Source organism: Pongo abelii, chromosome 10, assembly GCF_028885655.2.
Source record: "Pongo abelii isolate AG06213 chromosome 10, NHGRI_mPonAbe1-v2.0_pri, whole genome shotgun sequence".
NCBI classification, from domain to species: Eukaryota; Metazoa; Chordata; class Mammalia; order Primates; family Hominidae; genus Pongo; species Pongo abelii.
Genome location: NC_071995.2, coordinates 62,664,888 through 62,683,203, shown reverse-complemented (window position 1 = coordinate 62,683,203; position 18,316 = coordinate 62,664,888). Strand labels below are relative to the sequence as shown.

At 41.6% G+C, this 18,316-nt stretch overlaps 1 protein-coding gene across 1 annotated transcript in view; it reads left to right on the top strand.

The window, feature by feature from the left end:
- Positions 1 to 17,849, top strand: part of GNS (glucosamine (N-acetyl)-6-sulfatase) — a 46,982-nt gene extending 29,133 nt beyond the window's left edge. Inside the window, exons 10-14 of the mRNA XM_002823480.4 lie at positions 2,348 to 2,449; positions 8,297 to 8,404; positions 9,694 to 9,804; positions 11,217 to 11,377; positions 14,474 to 17,849. Of these exons, the coding sequence (XP_002823526.1) occupies positions 2,348 to 2,449; positions 8,297 to 8,404; positions 9,694 to 9,804; positions 11,217 to 11,377; positions 14,474 to 14,552 (561 nt within the window). The 3' untranslated portion in view covers positions 14,553 to 17,849. The remainder of the gene's footprint in view (positions 1 to 2,347; positions 2,450 to 8,296; positions 8,405 to 9,693; positions 9,805 to 11,216; positions 11,378 to 14,473) is intronic.
- Positions 17,850 to 18,316: the final 467 nt, after the last annotated feature.

The following is an 18,316-nucleotide window of genomic DNA, read 5'->3' as shown; positions in this document are numbered from 1 at the left end:
TTTCTCTCCAGAGAGCAAAATGCCATTAGAAAGAGCCTTGGCTGGGTGCAGTGGCTCACGCCTGTAATCCCAGAACTTTGGGAGGCCAGGGCAGTTGGATCACTTGAATTCAGAAGTTTGAGACCAGCCCAGGCAACATGGCATCGCTACTAAAAATAAAAAATACAAAATTTAGCTGGGCATCATGGTGTGTACCTGTAGTCCCAGTTGCTCTGGATGCTGAGGCAGGAGGATCAGTTGAGGTCTGGGAGGTCAAGGCCACAGTGAGCTGTGATAGTGCCACTGCACTCCAGCTTGGGTGACAAAATGAGACCCTGTCTCAAAAAACAACAAAACAAAAAAGAGCTTCCCCCCACCTCACCAGAAAAAGAACAAGCCTCCCATTATACAGGTGGAGGCTCTTGCAATTTTTGGTGAGATGACAGTCACCATTTTATATCTCTGGGTTTTTTGATGTTTCCTCTTTTCTTTTAAAACTGCCTTGGACATCATAGTAGTATCTGAGGAACTGGCTTCACCTCATTCATGTTACAGGTATCACTGAAGATCTGTTAGTCACACTTCAGGGTCTGTAGATGGCTTGTTGTCTTGATCTCATTCTGGAGATGGTGTCTCTCTCTGACCCTGCTTTCCTGCTGTGACCTCTTCCATATTGACACTCATACTTGATGACTGTTTTCCAAGCTGCTCAGTTTGCCTGGGGGTCTTGGAACCAGGAAAGTTATCTGTAACAGTGGGTCTTGTATCATCCCTGGAGACATCGTTTTTTGTGTGTGAGGTTTTTCCCCCACTGAGTAACATATGGATTGCCTTTCTCCTGAAGTGTCTGCCTCTGGGCGGTAATACCTGACAGCTGCAGAGTTAGACTAATTGATTCAGGGCCAGGATATTTATCATTCTGCCCTCTAAGAGCTGTCCTGGCCATCAGGAATCCTGGCCCCTGATAATATTCTGAAGTTTTGTGGTTTTTTTGCCTTTCATATCTGTACTTTTGGTTTTGTTTTTAAATTAAAAGTGGCAGGGCTGGGGTGTTTTGTTTTATCTCCCTGTTTGGCCTCTCCTAAGATGATTTAAGTGTTCTCAACAGTTTTGAAGACTGTTATTTCCTGTCAGTAAGTGACGGCTTTTCCAGTTATAAGCTGATAACTTTGATCCAGTGACTTGTGTTTCATTTCTTCACCTATAAACACTGTGTCCAAAGACTGTGATGAGGAATAAATGAGAATAAATGTCAAATGCCTGGCACAGTAAACTTTAGTTCCCAGTTTTTCTCACTTCCTCTTTGTTTCGCCCAATGGATTGTTTCAGTGCTTGAAGATTTTTCTAGCCTGTGACCAAGTGACTTCTATGCTTACATTCTGTCTAGGCCTGCATTGTCCACTTGCAGCTGTCGAGCACTTGAAATGTGGATAGTCCAAATGGAGATGTATTATTATTGTGAAATACCAGATTTCAAAGACTTGATTCACAAAAAGTTAAATCTCATTGATTTTTTAAAAAATATTGTTTACATGTTGAAATATTAATATTCAGATATTTTTATGGGAGGTTAAAATATATACAATTTTACCTGTTTTTATTAATGTGGTTATTGGACAGTTTTTAATTACATATGGGGTCCCCTTTATATTTCTATTAGGCTACTCTGGATTAGGCCCTGTAGAGGTGTTGTCTTACAGAAGGAAAATAGTCTAATAACCAAGGAAATAAGTCAAAGTATAAATACAGGACAATGCCTTTAGTTTCTAGAATGTTTAAAAACATCTAAGTTTTTTGCTCTTAAAAAAACTTTTATTGCTACCTTTTTGGAATAAATTTTCTGCAGCCTTCACAGTCTGTTGCAAACATATTTTGGCAGTGTTGTCCCTTTGAGAAGCTATAAAAAGAGCTAATAATTCTCATTGATGGCAAGCATTCCATTATTGAGGCCTTCCAAAATGTCTGGAGTTCATTTGAAGTCAAATTTAGTTAATCTGAATAATCAAGTTGTAAGACACTTTGTATAAAATAATTAGACCAACATTTTTCTCATGATTCGAAACAAACTCAAAACAGTCCCAAAGGAGTTTTCAAAAAACATTTTGATCAATAACAGAATGGGTAGAATAAATATGTAACTTCCCAGAGGGATATACTATTATACAAGCCTTATAAGCCTTTATATTTTGTTTTAAGTTATTATAGTTATATTTGAATCTATGAAACAGACCAAAGCATGGGCTGTATAAAAGGTAATAGTAAGTGCTGTTGTCTCATGGGTGGGGTGGGGGGAAGAGAACTTTAGTATAGGTAGAAAAGGAAAATGAGACCAGCTGTGTTCTAGATTGTTTTTCCCTCATTCTCATAGATGCTGGTTGCCAACATTGACTTGGGTCCTACTATTTTGGACATTGCTGGCTACGACCTAAATAAGACACAGATGGATGGGATGTCCTTATTGCCCATTTTGGTAAGTATAGCGCCCTCAATCGGGCCTGAGCCAAGACTGCAATAAATTCTGGGTTGTGTAAAGACTTAAACATTTAAATATTAAATAATACTATTAAATTTAGGGGCCATAAAATCTTGTGATGGAAACGAGTTTTCTAAAATAAAAAATTAGACCACATGTGAAATCGAGAGTTGTTTCCTCCCCTCTTTTGCTCTCCTCTAAGAACACCCACCATAAATAAAGAGAGGTGACAGGTTGGGAACACACTTGCAACATATATAAAAAAGAGTCATTAGTCCAAATACATGAGTTCTTAGCAAAGATTAATATCCCAGTGGGAAAATGGGCAAAAAAAAGTGGCTAATCAACTTGCAAAAGAATTAAAAATGGCTAAAACAAACGCAAAAAGATTACTTCAGTGCTAATCACAGAAATGCTTTAACTGAAGGAGATCTCTCTCTGTGAACTGGCAAAGATTTTTAAAACACCCAAGATTTCAGAAGTCTGAGAATTTGGAAACTACTTCATATACTTTTCATACAAGTGTAATCAGTATAACTTATCAAGAGGTTAGTTTAACAAGACACACCACTTCAGAGTACACACGTCAAAAACAGTCAGACAAGTTAACTTTTGCCTGTCTGATGAGTGAAAAGTGGCATTTGGTCTTACTGTGCATCTGTTTGTTTAATAATGAAGTGAATTATTTTTTAACAGCTTAATTCCCACACCATACAATTCACTCATTTAAAGTGTCAGCCGGGCGCGGTGGCTCACGCCTGTAATCTCAGCACTTTGGGAGGCCAAAGGTAGGTGGATCACCTGAAGTCAGGACTTCAAGACCATCCTGGCCAACATGGTGAACCCCTGTCTCTACTAAAAATACAAAAAACAAGCTGGGCATGGTGGCGGGCACCTGTAATCCCAGCTACTCGGGAGGCTGAGGCAGAAGAATCGCTTGAACCTGGGAGGTGGAGGTTGCAATGAGCCGAAATTGCGCCATTGCACTCCAGCCTGGGCAACAAGAGTGAAACTCCATCTCAAAATAAATAAATAAGTCATTTTTTTTTAAAGTGTCCAATTCAATAGTTGTTGGTGTATTCAGAGTGGTACAACCATCATCATAATCTAAGAGCATTTTCATCACCCTAAACCCCCAGGCACATTAGTCACTCTAATGGGAGAAAACTGAAAATCCAAATATCTAGTAGAGAATTGATTAAATTGTGGTGCAGGGAATTGATTAGATCTGTTGCTCCCATTCCCACCACAAATCTACTTTATGTCTGTATAGATTTGTTTGTTCTGAACTTTTCATATAAATGAAATTACATAATATGTGGCCTCTTGTAACTGGTTTTTTCACTGAGCATAGTGTTTTCAAGGATCATATCATTGTAACGTGTCAGTATCTTGTTCTGTTTTAGTGCTGAATAACATTCTGTGTGTGAATATATCACATTTTATTTATCCATTCATCAGATATTTGGGCTGTTTCCACTTTTTGGCTATTATGAATAATGGAGTTGTAATGGTTTTGTTTGTTTTTGAGATGGGGTCTTGCGCTGTCACCCAGGCTGGAGTGCAGTGTTGCCGATCACAGCTCACTGCAGCCTCAGTCTCCCAGGCTCAGAGGATCCTCCCACCTCAGCCTCCCCAGTAGCTGGCACTGCAGTCGCTGGCTACCACGTCTGGCTAATTTTTTTTTTTTTTTTTATAGTAGAAATGAGGTCTCCCTACATTGCTCAGGCTGATCTCGAACTCCTGGGCTCAAGAGAACCTCCCTTGTTTTCCAAGAAGATTTTAAGAAAAAAAAATCCTCCCCCCTCAGCCTCCAAAAGTGCTGGGATTACGGGTGTGAGCCAACACTTGCTATTATCTGTCTTTGTTATTATTATATTGTAGTAGGTGTGAAGTGGTATCTCACTGTGGTTTTGATTTGTATTTCCATGCTGACTATTGGTGGTTAGCATTTCATCATGTGTTTGTCAGCCATTTGTATATCTTCTTTGGAGATGTGTTCATATTCAGATCCTTTGCCCAGTTTTTTTGTTTAATTGTGTTATTGATCAGGGAATCACTTTTCATTTTATGCCTTTTTGTGTTTCTTCCCTTGAGAAATGCATTTTTGCATATCATAGTCTCCTTATTATGACTTGTCTTTTCCATATATTAAGATATGGGAGCCAGGTGCAGTGGCTCACACCTGTAATCCCAGTAATTTGGCAGGCTAAGGCAGGCTGATCTCTTGAGTCCAGGAGTTCAAGACCAGCCTAGGCAACATGGCAAGACCCAGTCTCTACAAAAAATACAGAAAATTAGCCAGGCATGATGGTGTGCATCTGTAGTCCCAACTACTTGGAAGGCTGAGGTAGCAGGATTGCTTCAGCCAAGGAGGCGGAGGTTGTAGTGAGCAGAGATCACAGCACTGCACTCCAAGAATTGAACGTATATGTTGTTTCTTTTAATGTTTAGTGTCCTTTGTATATTTATAAAGATGCTTCTAAACTTTGAAGCCAGAAAGCTATTCTCCTATATTTTCTTCTTAAAGTTTTATAGCTCTGCCTCTTACATCCAAGTCCTTGATGTATCTAAAATTTGTTTTCTTGTAAGATAGGAGTCAGGGATTCAGTTTCTTTTTTTTTTTTTTTTTCTCTATAGATACTCAGTTGTCTTTTTTTGCTCCACGAATCTGTGCATCCCTATGCCAATATGATTTTGTCTTATAAAGCTGTGTAACTAAATCTCGATTTGCATAGGCATACCTCTCTGCTTATTTTTCTCATGGGGATCCTAGCCCCTATCTTCCACATACATAAACTTTAGAATCAGCTTTTCAGATTATCTGAAAAATGTTGGCTTTTGGTTGGAACTGCATTTAACCTATAGATCAGTTAGAGGAAATTTTACGTCTTTTAACTTTTCATACAAGTCTTATACTTTGTACCTTATTAAGTTTATTTCTTTTCTTTTTTTTTTTTCTTTTTTTTGAGACAGAATGTAGCTCTGTCACCCAGGCTGGAGTGCAGTGGCGTGATCTCGGCTCACTGCGAGCTCCGCCTCCCTGGTTCATGCCATTCTCCTGGCTCAGCCTCCCGAGTAGCTGGGACTACAGGCACCTGCCACCAGGCCTGGCTAATTTTTTGTATTTTTAGTAGAGTCGGGGTTTCACCGTGTTAGCCAGGATGGTCTCGATCTCCTGACCTCGTGATCCCCCGCCTCGGCCTCCCAAAGTGCTGGGATTACAGGCATGAGCCACTGCGCCTGGCATTAAGTTTATTTCTAATTAGAAAAAAAACTGATTCACTCTAGGGGTAAAAATCATTATGCTGTGTATAATTTCTCTGCACAGTTCTTGAAGTGCCACTTAAGATGTGGTTCTTTTCCTTGTTCATGTTTTGTTTTTGGAGGTTATTCCACTGAAATACTGATGTATTAGAACAGTTAATTAGCCATGTGTGGCTATTTAAATTAAAAATGAAATTCAGTTCTTCAGTTGCACTAACTGCACATCATGTGCTCAGTAACCATCATATTGAACAGCAAAGATCAAGAATGTTTCAGCCAGAAAGTTCTGCTGGACTGGCAGTTGGCAGACTACAACCTGTGGGCCAAATCTAGCGCACCCTCATTTCTGTAAATAAAGTTATATCAGAATACAGCCACACTCATTCATTTATGTATTGTTGATGGCTGCTTCCCTGCTACCTGAGTAGATGTGACAGAGATTGTATAGCCAGGAGCCTAAGTATTTACTCTGTGGCCTTTTACAAAAAAAGTTTAACAACTCCTACAGACCATGAGTCTCAAACTTGGTCAGACATCAGAATCACTCGGAAACTAAAATACTAATGCCTGGGCCTCACCCCTAGAGATTCTGATTTAATTGGCATGAGATAGAATCCCTTGGGATTTTTCAAGTTTCCCTGGTGATTTTAATATGCAGCAAAGTTCAGGAGCCACTGATCTAGACTTCTCAGGTGCTCTTTTCTCCTCTGGACACTTTGACATTCAAGGGTGGAATTTTGAAGTTCACTCAATTCTGACAGTTCACTCAATTCCACCTTCCAGCTTCCATGGCTCAGGTTTGGCAGCATCATGATGTTTTTTTGTTGTTGTTGTTTTTTCCGAGACAGTCTCGCTCTGTCACCTAGGCTGGGGGGTGCAGTGGTGCAGTCTCGGCTCACCACAACCTCTGCCGTCCAGGTTCAAGCAATTATCCTGCCTCAGTCTCCCAAGTAGCTGGGACCACAGGTGCGTGCCACCATGCCCAGCTAGTTTTTTGGTATTTTTTAGTAGAGACGGGGTTTCACCATGTTGGCCAGGCTAGTCTCGAACTCCTGACCTCAGGTGATCCGCCCACCTCGGCCTCACGAAGTGTTGAGATTACAGGCATGAGCCACCGTGCCCAGCCAGCATGAGCTTTGTAAGTCTCCAGTGACTCATGATTTCTGAGATCCTGAGCTGCACAGGATTGTTCAAGTTTCATTGTAGAACAAGTTAGGAAATAATTCCTATCTCTAACTCCCCCTTTTCAGGTGGCTGCAGCATTCAAGGCCTTGCACAAGCCGTTACCCATTCCCCACTGTACTCACCCACATTTAGCATTCTTTGGAGCAGTGATTCTCAAACAGGCATTCCCCACAATTGCCTGTGGGACTTGCTAAAACCCAGGTTGCTGTCTACCTATGTTAGGATATTTGCATTTGTGACAAGTTTCCAGGTGATACTGCTTGTCCTGGGAACCACATTTTAAGAACCACTTTTTTAGAGCAGTGCTGCTCAGATTTTTACTATGTGTGGAAATCACCAAGAGTTCTTACTAAAATGCAGGCTTTGGCTTATTAGAGCTAGAGTAGGACCTGAGATTCTGCATTTCACCAAGCTCCCAACCAGACTTTGACCATTTTAAGAGCAGCTTCTAACCTGGTCTTCCTGTCTTTCCACTTTTTGGCTGTTATGAATAATGCAGTTTCTGTCTCTAGATTCTGCCACTAAGCTGACTTTTCTAAATCACTGCCTTGTGTTACCTCCTTGCTCAAAAACCGCCTATGGTTTCCCATCACCTGCTGTTCTTTATAGGACAAGCCTGGGCAGCATGATGTTCAGGGCCTTTTCCTGTGTGGTACCAGCCTGCCACTCCACCCTCACTGTGCACTGCTTCCTGGTCTGAAAGCTGGGTTTCAGGAAGCCACACATCTAAGTGGTCTGTGTTTAACCTATATTCATGCTCTTTGAATCTAAAACTTGCTCCTGTTCCTAGATTCTTTCTCCTTTCACCATTTGTGTCTTAAACTTGCTGCTTTCAAATGCTGCCACTTCTTTCCTTCCACACCATGAATGTACATTGAAGAGTGACTAAATTAATGTACTATACCTTCATTCTGACCATCAAGAGGTACTTTGAACCTGTCACAGTCTTTAGCACACAAGTCTGTGGAATATTTCTTTATTGTCCTTGTGTCTATTAGGTTATAAGTTCCTTAGTCTGAGCTTAAAACAGTTCTTATATAGAGCATATGACAGTATTATTTATTCTAGTCTGGACTTTAGCAACTTGCACTGTGACTTTGATTCTTGCTTAGCTACCTTGTCAGGTTCCATTCCTGACCTGATTCACAGAAGTAGCCTTGGGAAGGAACTATTAAATTTTCAAAGCATTTGACCATCATTTGTAAAGGCCCTTAAGTACCAAACATACTGCTCAGTAGCTTTCATATGTACCTGTTTTAGTCATTCCCTTTAGTTACTGAATGAACAGTCCAATTACTTTTGACTCCCACGTCCCCTTTAGCAGTCAATTACTTTGTAATCTTTATCATAGTCTATGTGCATCACAGAAACTCTGCTTGCTCTTCTTTCTAGAGAGGTGCCAGTAACTTGACCTGGCGATCAGATGTCCTGGTGGAATACCAAGGAGAAGGCCGTAATGTCACTGACCCAACATGCCCTTCCCTGAGTCCTGGCGTATCTGTGAGTAATAGCTTGAATCAACTTAGACAGCTTTCTCACTGACAACATGGCAAGGTGCTGGTCTCCATGTGTCAAATATTGAAACCTTTGATCTGAGTCCTGTTCCTTTGTCAGTGACTGAGTGGTTAGTAGATGGACAAAGGTAAATCCAGTGATCTTGGAAATGATGCTGCTGACCTGTCATCAGAATGCACAGTGTTAATTCTTCCAATTTATGTAGCAAATGCATGTATCCACCCATGTTCTTATCAATTCCTCTTCCCTGTTTTTCTACCCTTCCCAATAACAGTACCATTTTTTTTAAATAAGGGATGTTACTGAGGCATGCAGTGGAGACATGTGGTTCCTGCCTGTAACCATGCCATTATGAGTGCCTCGCATTGGCAGCAGCCAGGCAGGTCACAAAGAGGGAAACAGCCATGTTGGCCTTACTTTGGAGAAGGGAAAATAGGCTTCCACTTGGAGTTGATTGATTCTTCTAACACCGAGGTGTTACAGTATAATGAACCAACCAAAAGTGCAATAACAGATCATATGGTAGACAGAAGTTAGATTTAAGTCGTACCTGGTGATAAGAACACTCATAAATAACTTACTTGCACATGATTCCACAAAACTCATTTTAGCCTTCTCCAACTTTTTAGGGTGACATTTCCTAGTAGCTCTTAGAAATGAGTCATTTGGGCTGGGCACTGTGGCTCACACTTGTAATCCTAGCACTTTGGGAGGCCAAGGTGGGTGGATCACCTGAGGTCAGGAGTTCGAGACCAGCCTGGCCAACATGCCGAAACCCCATCTCTACTACAAATACAAAAATTAGCTAGGTGTGGTGGTGCATGCCTGTGCTACTCAGGAGGCTGAGGAAGGACAATTGTGTGAACCCGGGAGGTGGAGGTTGCAGTGAGCCGAGATTGCACGACTACACTCCAGCCTGCACAACGAGCGAGACTCCATCTCAAAAAAAAAAAAAAAAGTCATTTGAGTTGATTTCTTCTCCTTGCCAACCCATACATTTTACAGGTGCCCATTTTAAGTAATTATTGTCAGGAGTTTAGCAGACAAGTATGGCAACAGTCTACAAATGGAACAACCCATATACCTTGATCAAGTTAGCCAAAGGAACAAAACCTCACATCTATTTTTGAGTTACTGGCTTCCCCATGGAAGGTTTTCTAATTGCTGTCAGATTGCACGTCCGGCATGAGCCAAGCCGATTGCCCTTCTAGGCAACTAGGTATTTGTTACTATGGAAGAACTGTCTTCATTTAACTTTTGAAATATCCCTACAGCAATGTTTCCCAGACTGTGTATGTGAAGATGCTTATAACAATACCTATGCCTGTGTGAGGACAATGTCAGCGTTGTGGAATTTGCAGTATTGCGAGTTTGATGACCAGGAGGTAAGAGGGACTTCTGCGTGCACTTCCCCCACTCCTTTCTTGCTGGTGCTTTGTTGGCTGGACTTAGTGGCATAAGAGCAATTCCAAGGCTCCTCCCTAGGGAAGAGGTTGTGTTTCTTATCTGTGCTTCACTTTAGGTTTCCTTCAGTTGTAAGGCCATGTCTCACTTCTCTAACTGTAATCTTTCTGAATTGAGTTCTCTCCACTCCCACCACCACCCAAATATACACTTTAAATGCACAATTCATGTTTTCAGAATGATAACTGCTTTGTCTGTTAGCTTCCCTGGTAGTTTGGGTGGAGCGTTTTCTAGAAAGTTTACCAGCACCTGGTGTATTCGGAAACTCCTGTTCCCACCACAGCATAATCCAATGCTGCTCTGATAGAGTAGAATGGGGGTCAGAGGCCCAGGAGTCCATCCATGGAAGAAGGTGGTTTTTGGCCAACACAGGTTGGTATGGATTATCTGAAGGATCCCATGGACTCTAGTCCCTTGTGGTTTCTTACTGTTTATCAGCATATGCTCACCTGCCCCATCTGGCAACTCTCATCTGACCATCTGGAACAGATGCCCATCTGTGTTTCTCAGAAATGGACTCATTCTCCACTCCATTTGCAGCTGATAAGCACTTTGGACAACAAGCAAGAGAGCTTTCCTCAAACTCAGTTCCTGTTCCCCGCTCCCTCGTAATGTTTATCAGTTTGATAACTACTTTATAAGTGATAGTGTGAGTGAGGGCAGCTACCTGAAGCCATTATAGGCAAAATTACCTACCATCTTTCTAGCCTAACATTTGACTCCAATTTGGAGAACAGCATACAGATTATAGAGGGAAAAGTACTGTGTTAGACCTGTCTTATTTTAAAAATAATAATTAGTATTGTGTCCTTCCCCAATATATCCACAATTACTTTTTAAAATAGGAAAACTTAACATTTGTATAACACAGGCAAGAGTACTTTCATATCCATTCTCATTTGAACTTCACAGTTCTAGGGCAAAAATCACCTTTAAATGTTCGCTCTCACTTTAGTAACTTTATTGCCAAATCTTGTTTCTGAGACCTTGCCATTGGAGGCTCCTGCTTTCTGTTCTAATTACAGAAGATAATGCATTTCTTCCCCATACCCCCTCTTGCCTCTGCCTGAAGGCACAGGGTGTGCAGGGGCCCCTTTTTAGCATGTGGCTGGAGACCCGAAGCAACTGAACCCCCATAACAGATGCTCCCTCGTCTCAAGGAAGCAGTGAGCTCTTTGAGGATCTTGAGAACAGATTGAGCGTCTCCAGGGCCTTGATTTTTTTTTTTTTTATCTACCTCCTCCCTTCCCATTTAGAAATAAGGCACGTTAAGAGTATTTCTTCATGGCTAACCTTTGCTCTTTTCTTTCCTCCATTCTTTCGTGTCCTCTAGGTGTTTGTAGAAGTCTATAATCTGACTGCAGACCCAGACCAGATCACTAACATTGCTAAAAGCATAGACCCAGAGCTTTTAGGAAAGATGAACTATCGGTTAATGATGTTACAGTCCTGTTCTGGGCCAACCTGTCGCACTCCAGGGGTTTTTGACCCGGGGTAAGTTTCCTTTCTCTTCATTTACTTGGCCAAGTTTTTTCTAGTAGTCATGCTGTTCTTGAAGGCAAAGGGAGCCCTTTTTGCCGTGAGATGATGATTCTTCTGCTTTAGAGGGAATACTGTGTTCTTAGTGCATCAGCCCGTTGTGCTGGGAAAATCAAGCTTTTGAAACTTTTGTTCTCCACTGCCAGTTGGTACTTTAGCCAGAGGTACAGCTCTGCTCCCCACCAAACATGGGGCTCTTCTTATTTTCCTGCTGTGATTATTGTCGTGGTACCACTTGTTTGCATTGGTGACACTTGGGGCTTCTTTAAGTAAGCTGCGATCCTCTGCTGCCCTGTTCCGTAGAGCTTCCAAGAGTATATGCCTTCGTTTCATTTCTCAGAAACCCCTACTACAGAAACTTGAATGTTTGCTGGTGAATTTAATATATTAAACACACAATGAAAATAGAAGGTGTAAACTCAGATGTTGAAATATATAAGCCCACTGCACGATATGGAGGTATAAAGGATGTTTAGCTATCACCTGCTAAGTCAGATTTGTTCCCCACACGGTCTTTCTTAGTAACATTTCAGCAGTAACACTGAGTGTCAGTACACCATGCATTTGAGCTGCTGGTGGCAGGAAGCTTGTCATTTATCTTTTGCTTGGAGATCATGAAGTTTAAAAATCAAACTTTCACTGGGAAAGGAATATTTTAGTACTTACCTTCAGACTGTAGGAGAGGGAAGAATGATGTCCTAAGTTGATGGAAAGTTAACACTTAATTTTTTAGCTATCTTTGTATTAAATTTTATCTTTAGTCCAAATTAGAGACAAATGAATGTGAATGAGTAGAAAAACTCGATGATAGACGATTCATTGTTTGCTTTTAAATAATGTATACAGTGCCAAAGTGGCATGGACACCAGTAAACTAAAGCCAGGTAACAATATAAAAAGACAATATTTATTATTTTATATCACTTAAATGAAATAACTGTTTTTATATGGATGATCCCATTAGTACAATAAGAATGGTCAAGAATTTTGACCATTGATCTTTCCTTTGGTCTTTCCTCCAAGTTAGTGAAATAGATCCTAGCTTGGTACCAGTTACCTGAAATAGGAAGTCCAGTCCCTAAAATAAAAGCACAAGACTTCCAGTTTACATGTGCTGACTTTGCAATTTCCAATAGTTACTTAGCTCAGAATGTTCTTTTAAACCAAATTAAGTTAGATGTCGATAGCAGTTAATGTTTTTTAACCATATACTCTCTGGCTGACTCTGGGAACTTAAAGCCAGCAACTGATTAAATCTTAAATGGAGGGTCAAGGGACTGGACCTCTTGGATTATGATGTGTGGCCAAACAGTCCCTGACCACGCCACTGCTAGGACATGGACCTGCCAGGCTGGCATCTGGTTGGCCAGTGCAAGGTAGATGGAGCCAGCTGTCTGTTTCTTCTGAACATCTGGCTCTAAGTGTTAGAATTCATAGAATTTCCACACAGCCCTTAGAGCCCAAACAGATAAATTTCAAATGAGGAAATTGAGCTTGCAGTTGTGATTTGCCCAAGGGTCACCCTATAAGGAAGTGAATACATTATTTCCTAAGCAAGTTTTGTTTGGTTTTTAACTGCAACAAATTGTCTTCCTCACATTTTAGAAGCTTATAACTAAAGTGCTAGATGCTGGCTTTGCTGATGTTAGCCTGAACTACTTAAACTTAACCTGATTTTCTGTTTTAAATTCCTTAGCCCTGATTATTCCTTTCCTATCAAACATTTGGGCCTGTTGAGTCCTCCAAAATGGGGTCATCAGACCAGCTCCTGTGAGCCCAATCTAGCCCCACCTGCTGGAACACAGCCTCACACATTCCTTTACCTGGTTTTGGCTGCTTGTATGCTTCAGCAGCAAAGGAGAATGGTTGGGACAGAGACTGTATGGCTCCCATACCCTAAAATATTTATTATCTGGCCCTTTACAAAAAATGTTGGTCAATTGCAGTTTTAAAATGCAGTAGTCCCCCTTTATCCACAGAGGATCTATTCCAGAACCCACAGTGGATGCGTGAAGCCCCAAGGATAGTGCCAGGCCCAGTTGCCATCAGTCAGAAGATGTTTCCGTTCATGTCTTCTACCCACAAATTTTATGCCTTTTCCATCTTAACTAAGCTTTTGTCATGCACTGTGGCCCTAACTTTTGCAGTTTAAGTTGTGGCAGCAAAACTAGAATTCGTTTTTCCTTCTTCATGATTTCACAGATAGAAGATTCATTCCTGGCCGGGTGCGGTGGCTCACATTTGTAATCCCAGCACTTCGGGAGACCAAGGGGGGCAGATCACATGAGCCCAGGAGTTCTAGACCAGCCTGGGCAACATGGTGAAACTCTGTCTCTACAAAAAAAAAAAAAAAAAAATTAGCTAGGTGTGGTGGCGCACGCCAGTGTTCCCAACTACTCTGGGAGGCTAAGACAGGAGAATCACTTGAGCCCGAGAGGTGGAGGTTGCAGTGAGCTGAGATTGTGTCACTGCACTCCAGCCTGGGCGACAGACTGACTCTGTCCCCCTGCCAGCCCCCCCATCAAAAATGACTCATGCTTATGGTGAGGCTGCTGTAGGTCTTAGCAGTCTTGCTGTACGATTTTTTCTTTCCTTATTAAGTCAAGAGCGTTCACTTTTTCACGTAAAGGAAGCACTTTACGGCTTCTCTTTGGCATTTCTGAATTGGCAGCACCACTACTCTTGTGGTTTAGAGCCATTATTAAATAAAATAAGGGTGACTTGAACACAAGCACTGTAATAATGTAACAGTTGATCCACCCCTACTCCCTCAAAAGAAAAAAATCTCAAATCTTGCTGCCTTCTGACACCTTTGATTAACCTACTTGTTTTTCTCCTCTTGACTCGCACTGTGTGACTTTGTGTGTGCTGACTGGCGATGGAAATGTTCCGAACTGTCGAGGGCTCATGTTTTGTACCACAGACTTTCTCACTAGAGTCCCTTCTGGTGATTTGTTTCTTTTACGCCCCTTCCTGCTATCCTTTCCACTGAATAATATTCTGAGTGAGAAGCTAGCGAGAGCTAATGTTACATTTGGTTTTTCCTCCCCAGATACAGGTTTGACCCCCGTCTCATGTTCAGCAATCGCGGCAGTGTCAGGACTCGAAGATTTTCCAAACATCTTCTGTAGCGACCTCACACAGCCTCTGCAGATGGATCCCTGCACGCCTCTTTCTGATGAAGTGATTGTAGTAGGTGTCTGTAGCTAGTCTTCAAGACCACACCTGGAAGAGTTTCTGGGCTGGCTTTAAGTCCTGTTTGAAAAAGCAACCCAGTCAGCTGACTTCCTCGTGCAATGTGTTAAACTGTGAACTCTGCCTATGTGTCAGGAGTGGCTGTCTCTGGTCTCTTCCTTCAGCTGACAAGGATACTCCTGAGGTCTTTGTTCTCACTGTATTCTTTTTGTCCTGAGGCCACAGTTCTTGATTATTCCTCATGTGGTTAAAGTCTGAATTTGTAAACCCATTCAGATAAATGGCAGTGCTTTAGAACACACACACACACATACACACACACAGATACACCTTTTGATATATAAGCTTGACCTAAAATCAAAGGACCTGTGTAGCATTTCAGATTGAGCACTTCACTATCAAAAATACTAACATCACGTGGCTTGAAGAGTAGCCATCAGAGCTGAATCATCCGAGTCAGAACAAGTACCATTGTTGATTGATAAGTAGAGATACATTTTTTTATGATGTTCATCACAGTGTGGTAAGGTTGCAAATTCAAAACATGTCACCCAAGCTCTGTTCATGTTTTTGTGAATTCTAGGCTGGTGCTGCACTGAAATAGAGCAGTAAGCTTGTGATAAAGGCCAACTCCAGGTAGTTCTTGAAGGTGATAGCCATCTACTTTCCAGTGGCTGCCAACCACAGGGAGTGCCAGTTAACACCGGAAGGATTGAGGCAAGGTCCCTTCTCTTGCGACTCCCCTCTGAGATCTGAAAAATGAAGTGGCTTAGGAACATCAGCAGTGAAGAACTGCCAAGAGTTGGTGAAGGTTGTCTCTTCTGAGGGCCTTCTGAAGACAGGGCTCTTGAACAGACAATTGGAAGGGCTGTACTGGGGATAAAGGAAGGAAGTACCTGTCCAGCAGGGAGCTTGAATTTCAGTTCCATGCATGAAGTCGTTGGCTCTATCTGCATTTTTCTGTCATTCTCTTCATTTGTTTTAAGATGGAAAATTTTCTTATAGTTGATGCAAAGTATCAACTACTTTACCCTATCTTCTCCCCTTTTAGATGGGTTCTTCCTGAGTTTTGGAGTCTTGTATGATTATCAGTATTCCCCTGTCAAAATCAAATCTATTCAGGTTTCTTCACTGTTGAGAACACCTAAATGTTTTTATTTTTGAGAAGGGGGACAGAGTCTCACTGTGTCACCCAGGCTGGAGTGCAATGGTATGATCTCAGCTCACTGCAACCTTCGCCTCCTGGGTTCAAGCGATTCTCCTGCCTCAGCCTCCTGAGTAGCTGGGATTATAGGCACTCGCCACCATGCCCAGCTAATTTTTTGTATTTTTAGTAGAGACGGAGTTTCACCATGTTGGCCAGGCTGGTCTTGAACTCCTGACCTTGTGATCCACCCACCTCGGCCTCCCAGAGTGCTGGAATTACAGGCATGAGCCACCACGCTTGGCCAAGAACACCTAAATTTTTATGTTTCTTGGCTCAAAAACCAGTTCCGTTTCTAATGTTGTCCCCACAAGAAGGCTAATTGGTGGTGAGACAGCAGGGGAGGAGGAAGAGCTGTGGTTTGTAACTTGTTCAACTCAGGCAATAAGCGATTTTAGCTTTATTTAAAGTCTTCTGTCCAGCTTTAAGCACTTTGTAAGACATGGCTGAAAGTAGCTTTTCTGTCAGAATTGCAGATAGTCATGTTGGGCTAACAGTCATTGGATTTATTCCTTTACCTCACATGATCCCAGCAACTGTGGTGGTATCTAGAGGTGAAACAGGCAAGTGAAATGGACACCTCTGCTGTGAATGTTTTAGAGAAGGAAATTCAAAAAATGTTGTAACTGAAAGCATTGTTGAATATGGGTATCGGCTTTCTTTTTCACTTTGATTCTTAACATTATCAGTCAACTTCCACATTAATGAAAGTTGACCATAGTTATTTCCAAATAAAAAGAAAGCAACTCTTACCAGGTCTTGGACTGTGATGTCATATTATTCAGTTTTATGCTGGTTCCTGAGCAGAACCCATAAGAGTGACATAGTCAGCTGCTGATGGCACCTCAGCCACGCCACTCTTACTCAGTTCAGTGGGCGTGCTTGTGGTAGGATGTGGTGTGGCCCTCTCTACGCTCTTCTATTTTTAGTATATTTCCTATCTAACCTCCAAATAGCTTCCAATTCTATTTTTCTTGGACTGGCTTAATTCTGAATTTGTGCTAAAATAATCTTTCATAAAGAGACCTCAGTTTATAGCGTAACAGACTACACAATGCACTGATGTTTTCATAATGTTTAAGGGACCCACTGCAAGAAGCTTGCTGCCTCCTTTTAATTGTATTCATTTAGATTTTGATTTTCCATGTTAAGAAGGTGAGGTCCATGTTGGTGCCCTTCAGAGTAGAGAACCATGTAAACATTAGGAATGAACAGAGGCCTTAGGAATGAATAGAGAGTTTGCCTTATACAGTTTCCTGTTACAAAGCTCTCCCTCTCGTGCAAAGTAGGGAACACCTTTTGAGCATCTTTGAATTTGACAAATGGTGCTGTTGCAAACACTTTTTTTTTGAGATGAAGTCTTGCTGTTGTCACCCGGGCTGGAGTGCAGTGGTGTGATCTCGGCTCACTGCAACTTCCATCTCCTGGGTTCCAGCAATTCTCCTGCCTCAGCCTCCCAAGCAGCTGAGATTACAGGCGCCTGCCACCCTGCCTGGCTGATTTTTGTAATTTTAGTAGAGATGGGGTTTCACCATGTTGGCCAGGTTGATTGAACTGACCTCAGGTGATCCACCTTTCTCGGCCTCCCAAAGTGCTGGGATTACAGGTGTGAGCCACCGTGCCCGGCCTGCAAACACATTTTAATTAACAACACTAGGGCTCTTGTACAAAATAGTAATGATAGCCATGGAAGTTTTACCTTATTCTGTGAGAAGTGTTCTTAAACTTTTAAGTGTCTAAACTGAGGTTTAGTGCTTTTTTAAAAGGAAAGTTGTCCCAGGATTCATATTAAAGAAAGCAAAAGTTAATTCAACTGATCCACCAATGGAATTAGATGGGTAGAGTTGGGTTCTTGAGTTTTACCACCACTTAGTTCCCACTGAATTTTGTAACTTCCTGTGTTTGCATCCTCTGTTCCTATTCTGCCCTTGCTCTGTGTCATCTCAGTCATTTGACTTAGAAAGTGCCCTTCAAAAGGACCCTGTTCACTGCTGCACTTTTCAATGAATTAAAATTTATTTCTGTTCTAGTGGGAATGTGTCCTTTGTTTTAGTTCACAAGTAGTAATTTTGACAAGATGCTTTCTTCTGATGCAGTTTGTTTTAATCACTCACCTAGTACTGGAAATGGGCTTTCTAGTCAGATCCTATAGTCTCTACTTGTATAGCTCTTACATACATGGCCCCTACTGATAACCCCTGAATGAAGCACCATTTAGAAAATATTTCCTGATAAATCTTTATGTATTTACAGCTTTGGAGAAAAAGTCATCTTGGCTGGCTTTCAAACAGACTAAGCTCGCCTTCAAAGGTGCTTTGCCATGTGATCCATTGCTCTAGATGAGGAATGACTTCTTATGGGGTCAACAAACTTCTTAAAGGGATAGACAGCCAGTATTTTAGGCTGCCAGCCATGTGTTCACTGTCACAGCTATTTACCTCTGCTCTTATAACACAAAAGTAGCCATAGACAATGGATTAAGTGTGTGGCTGTGTT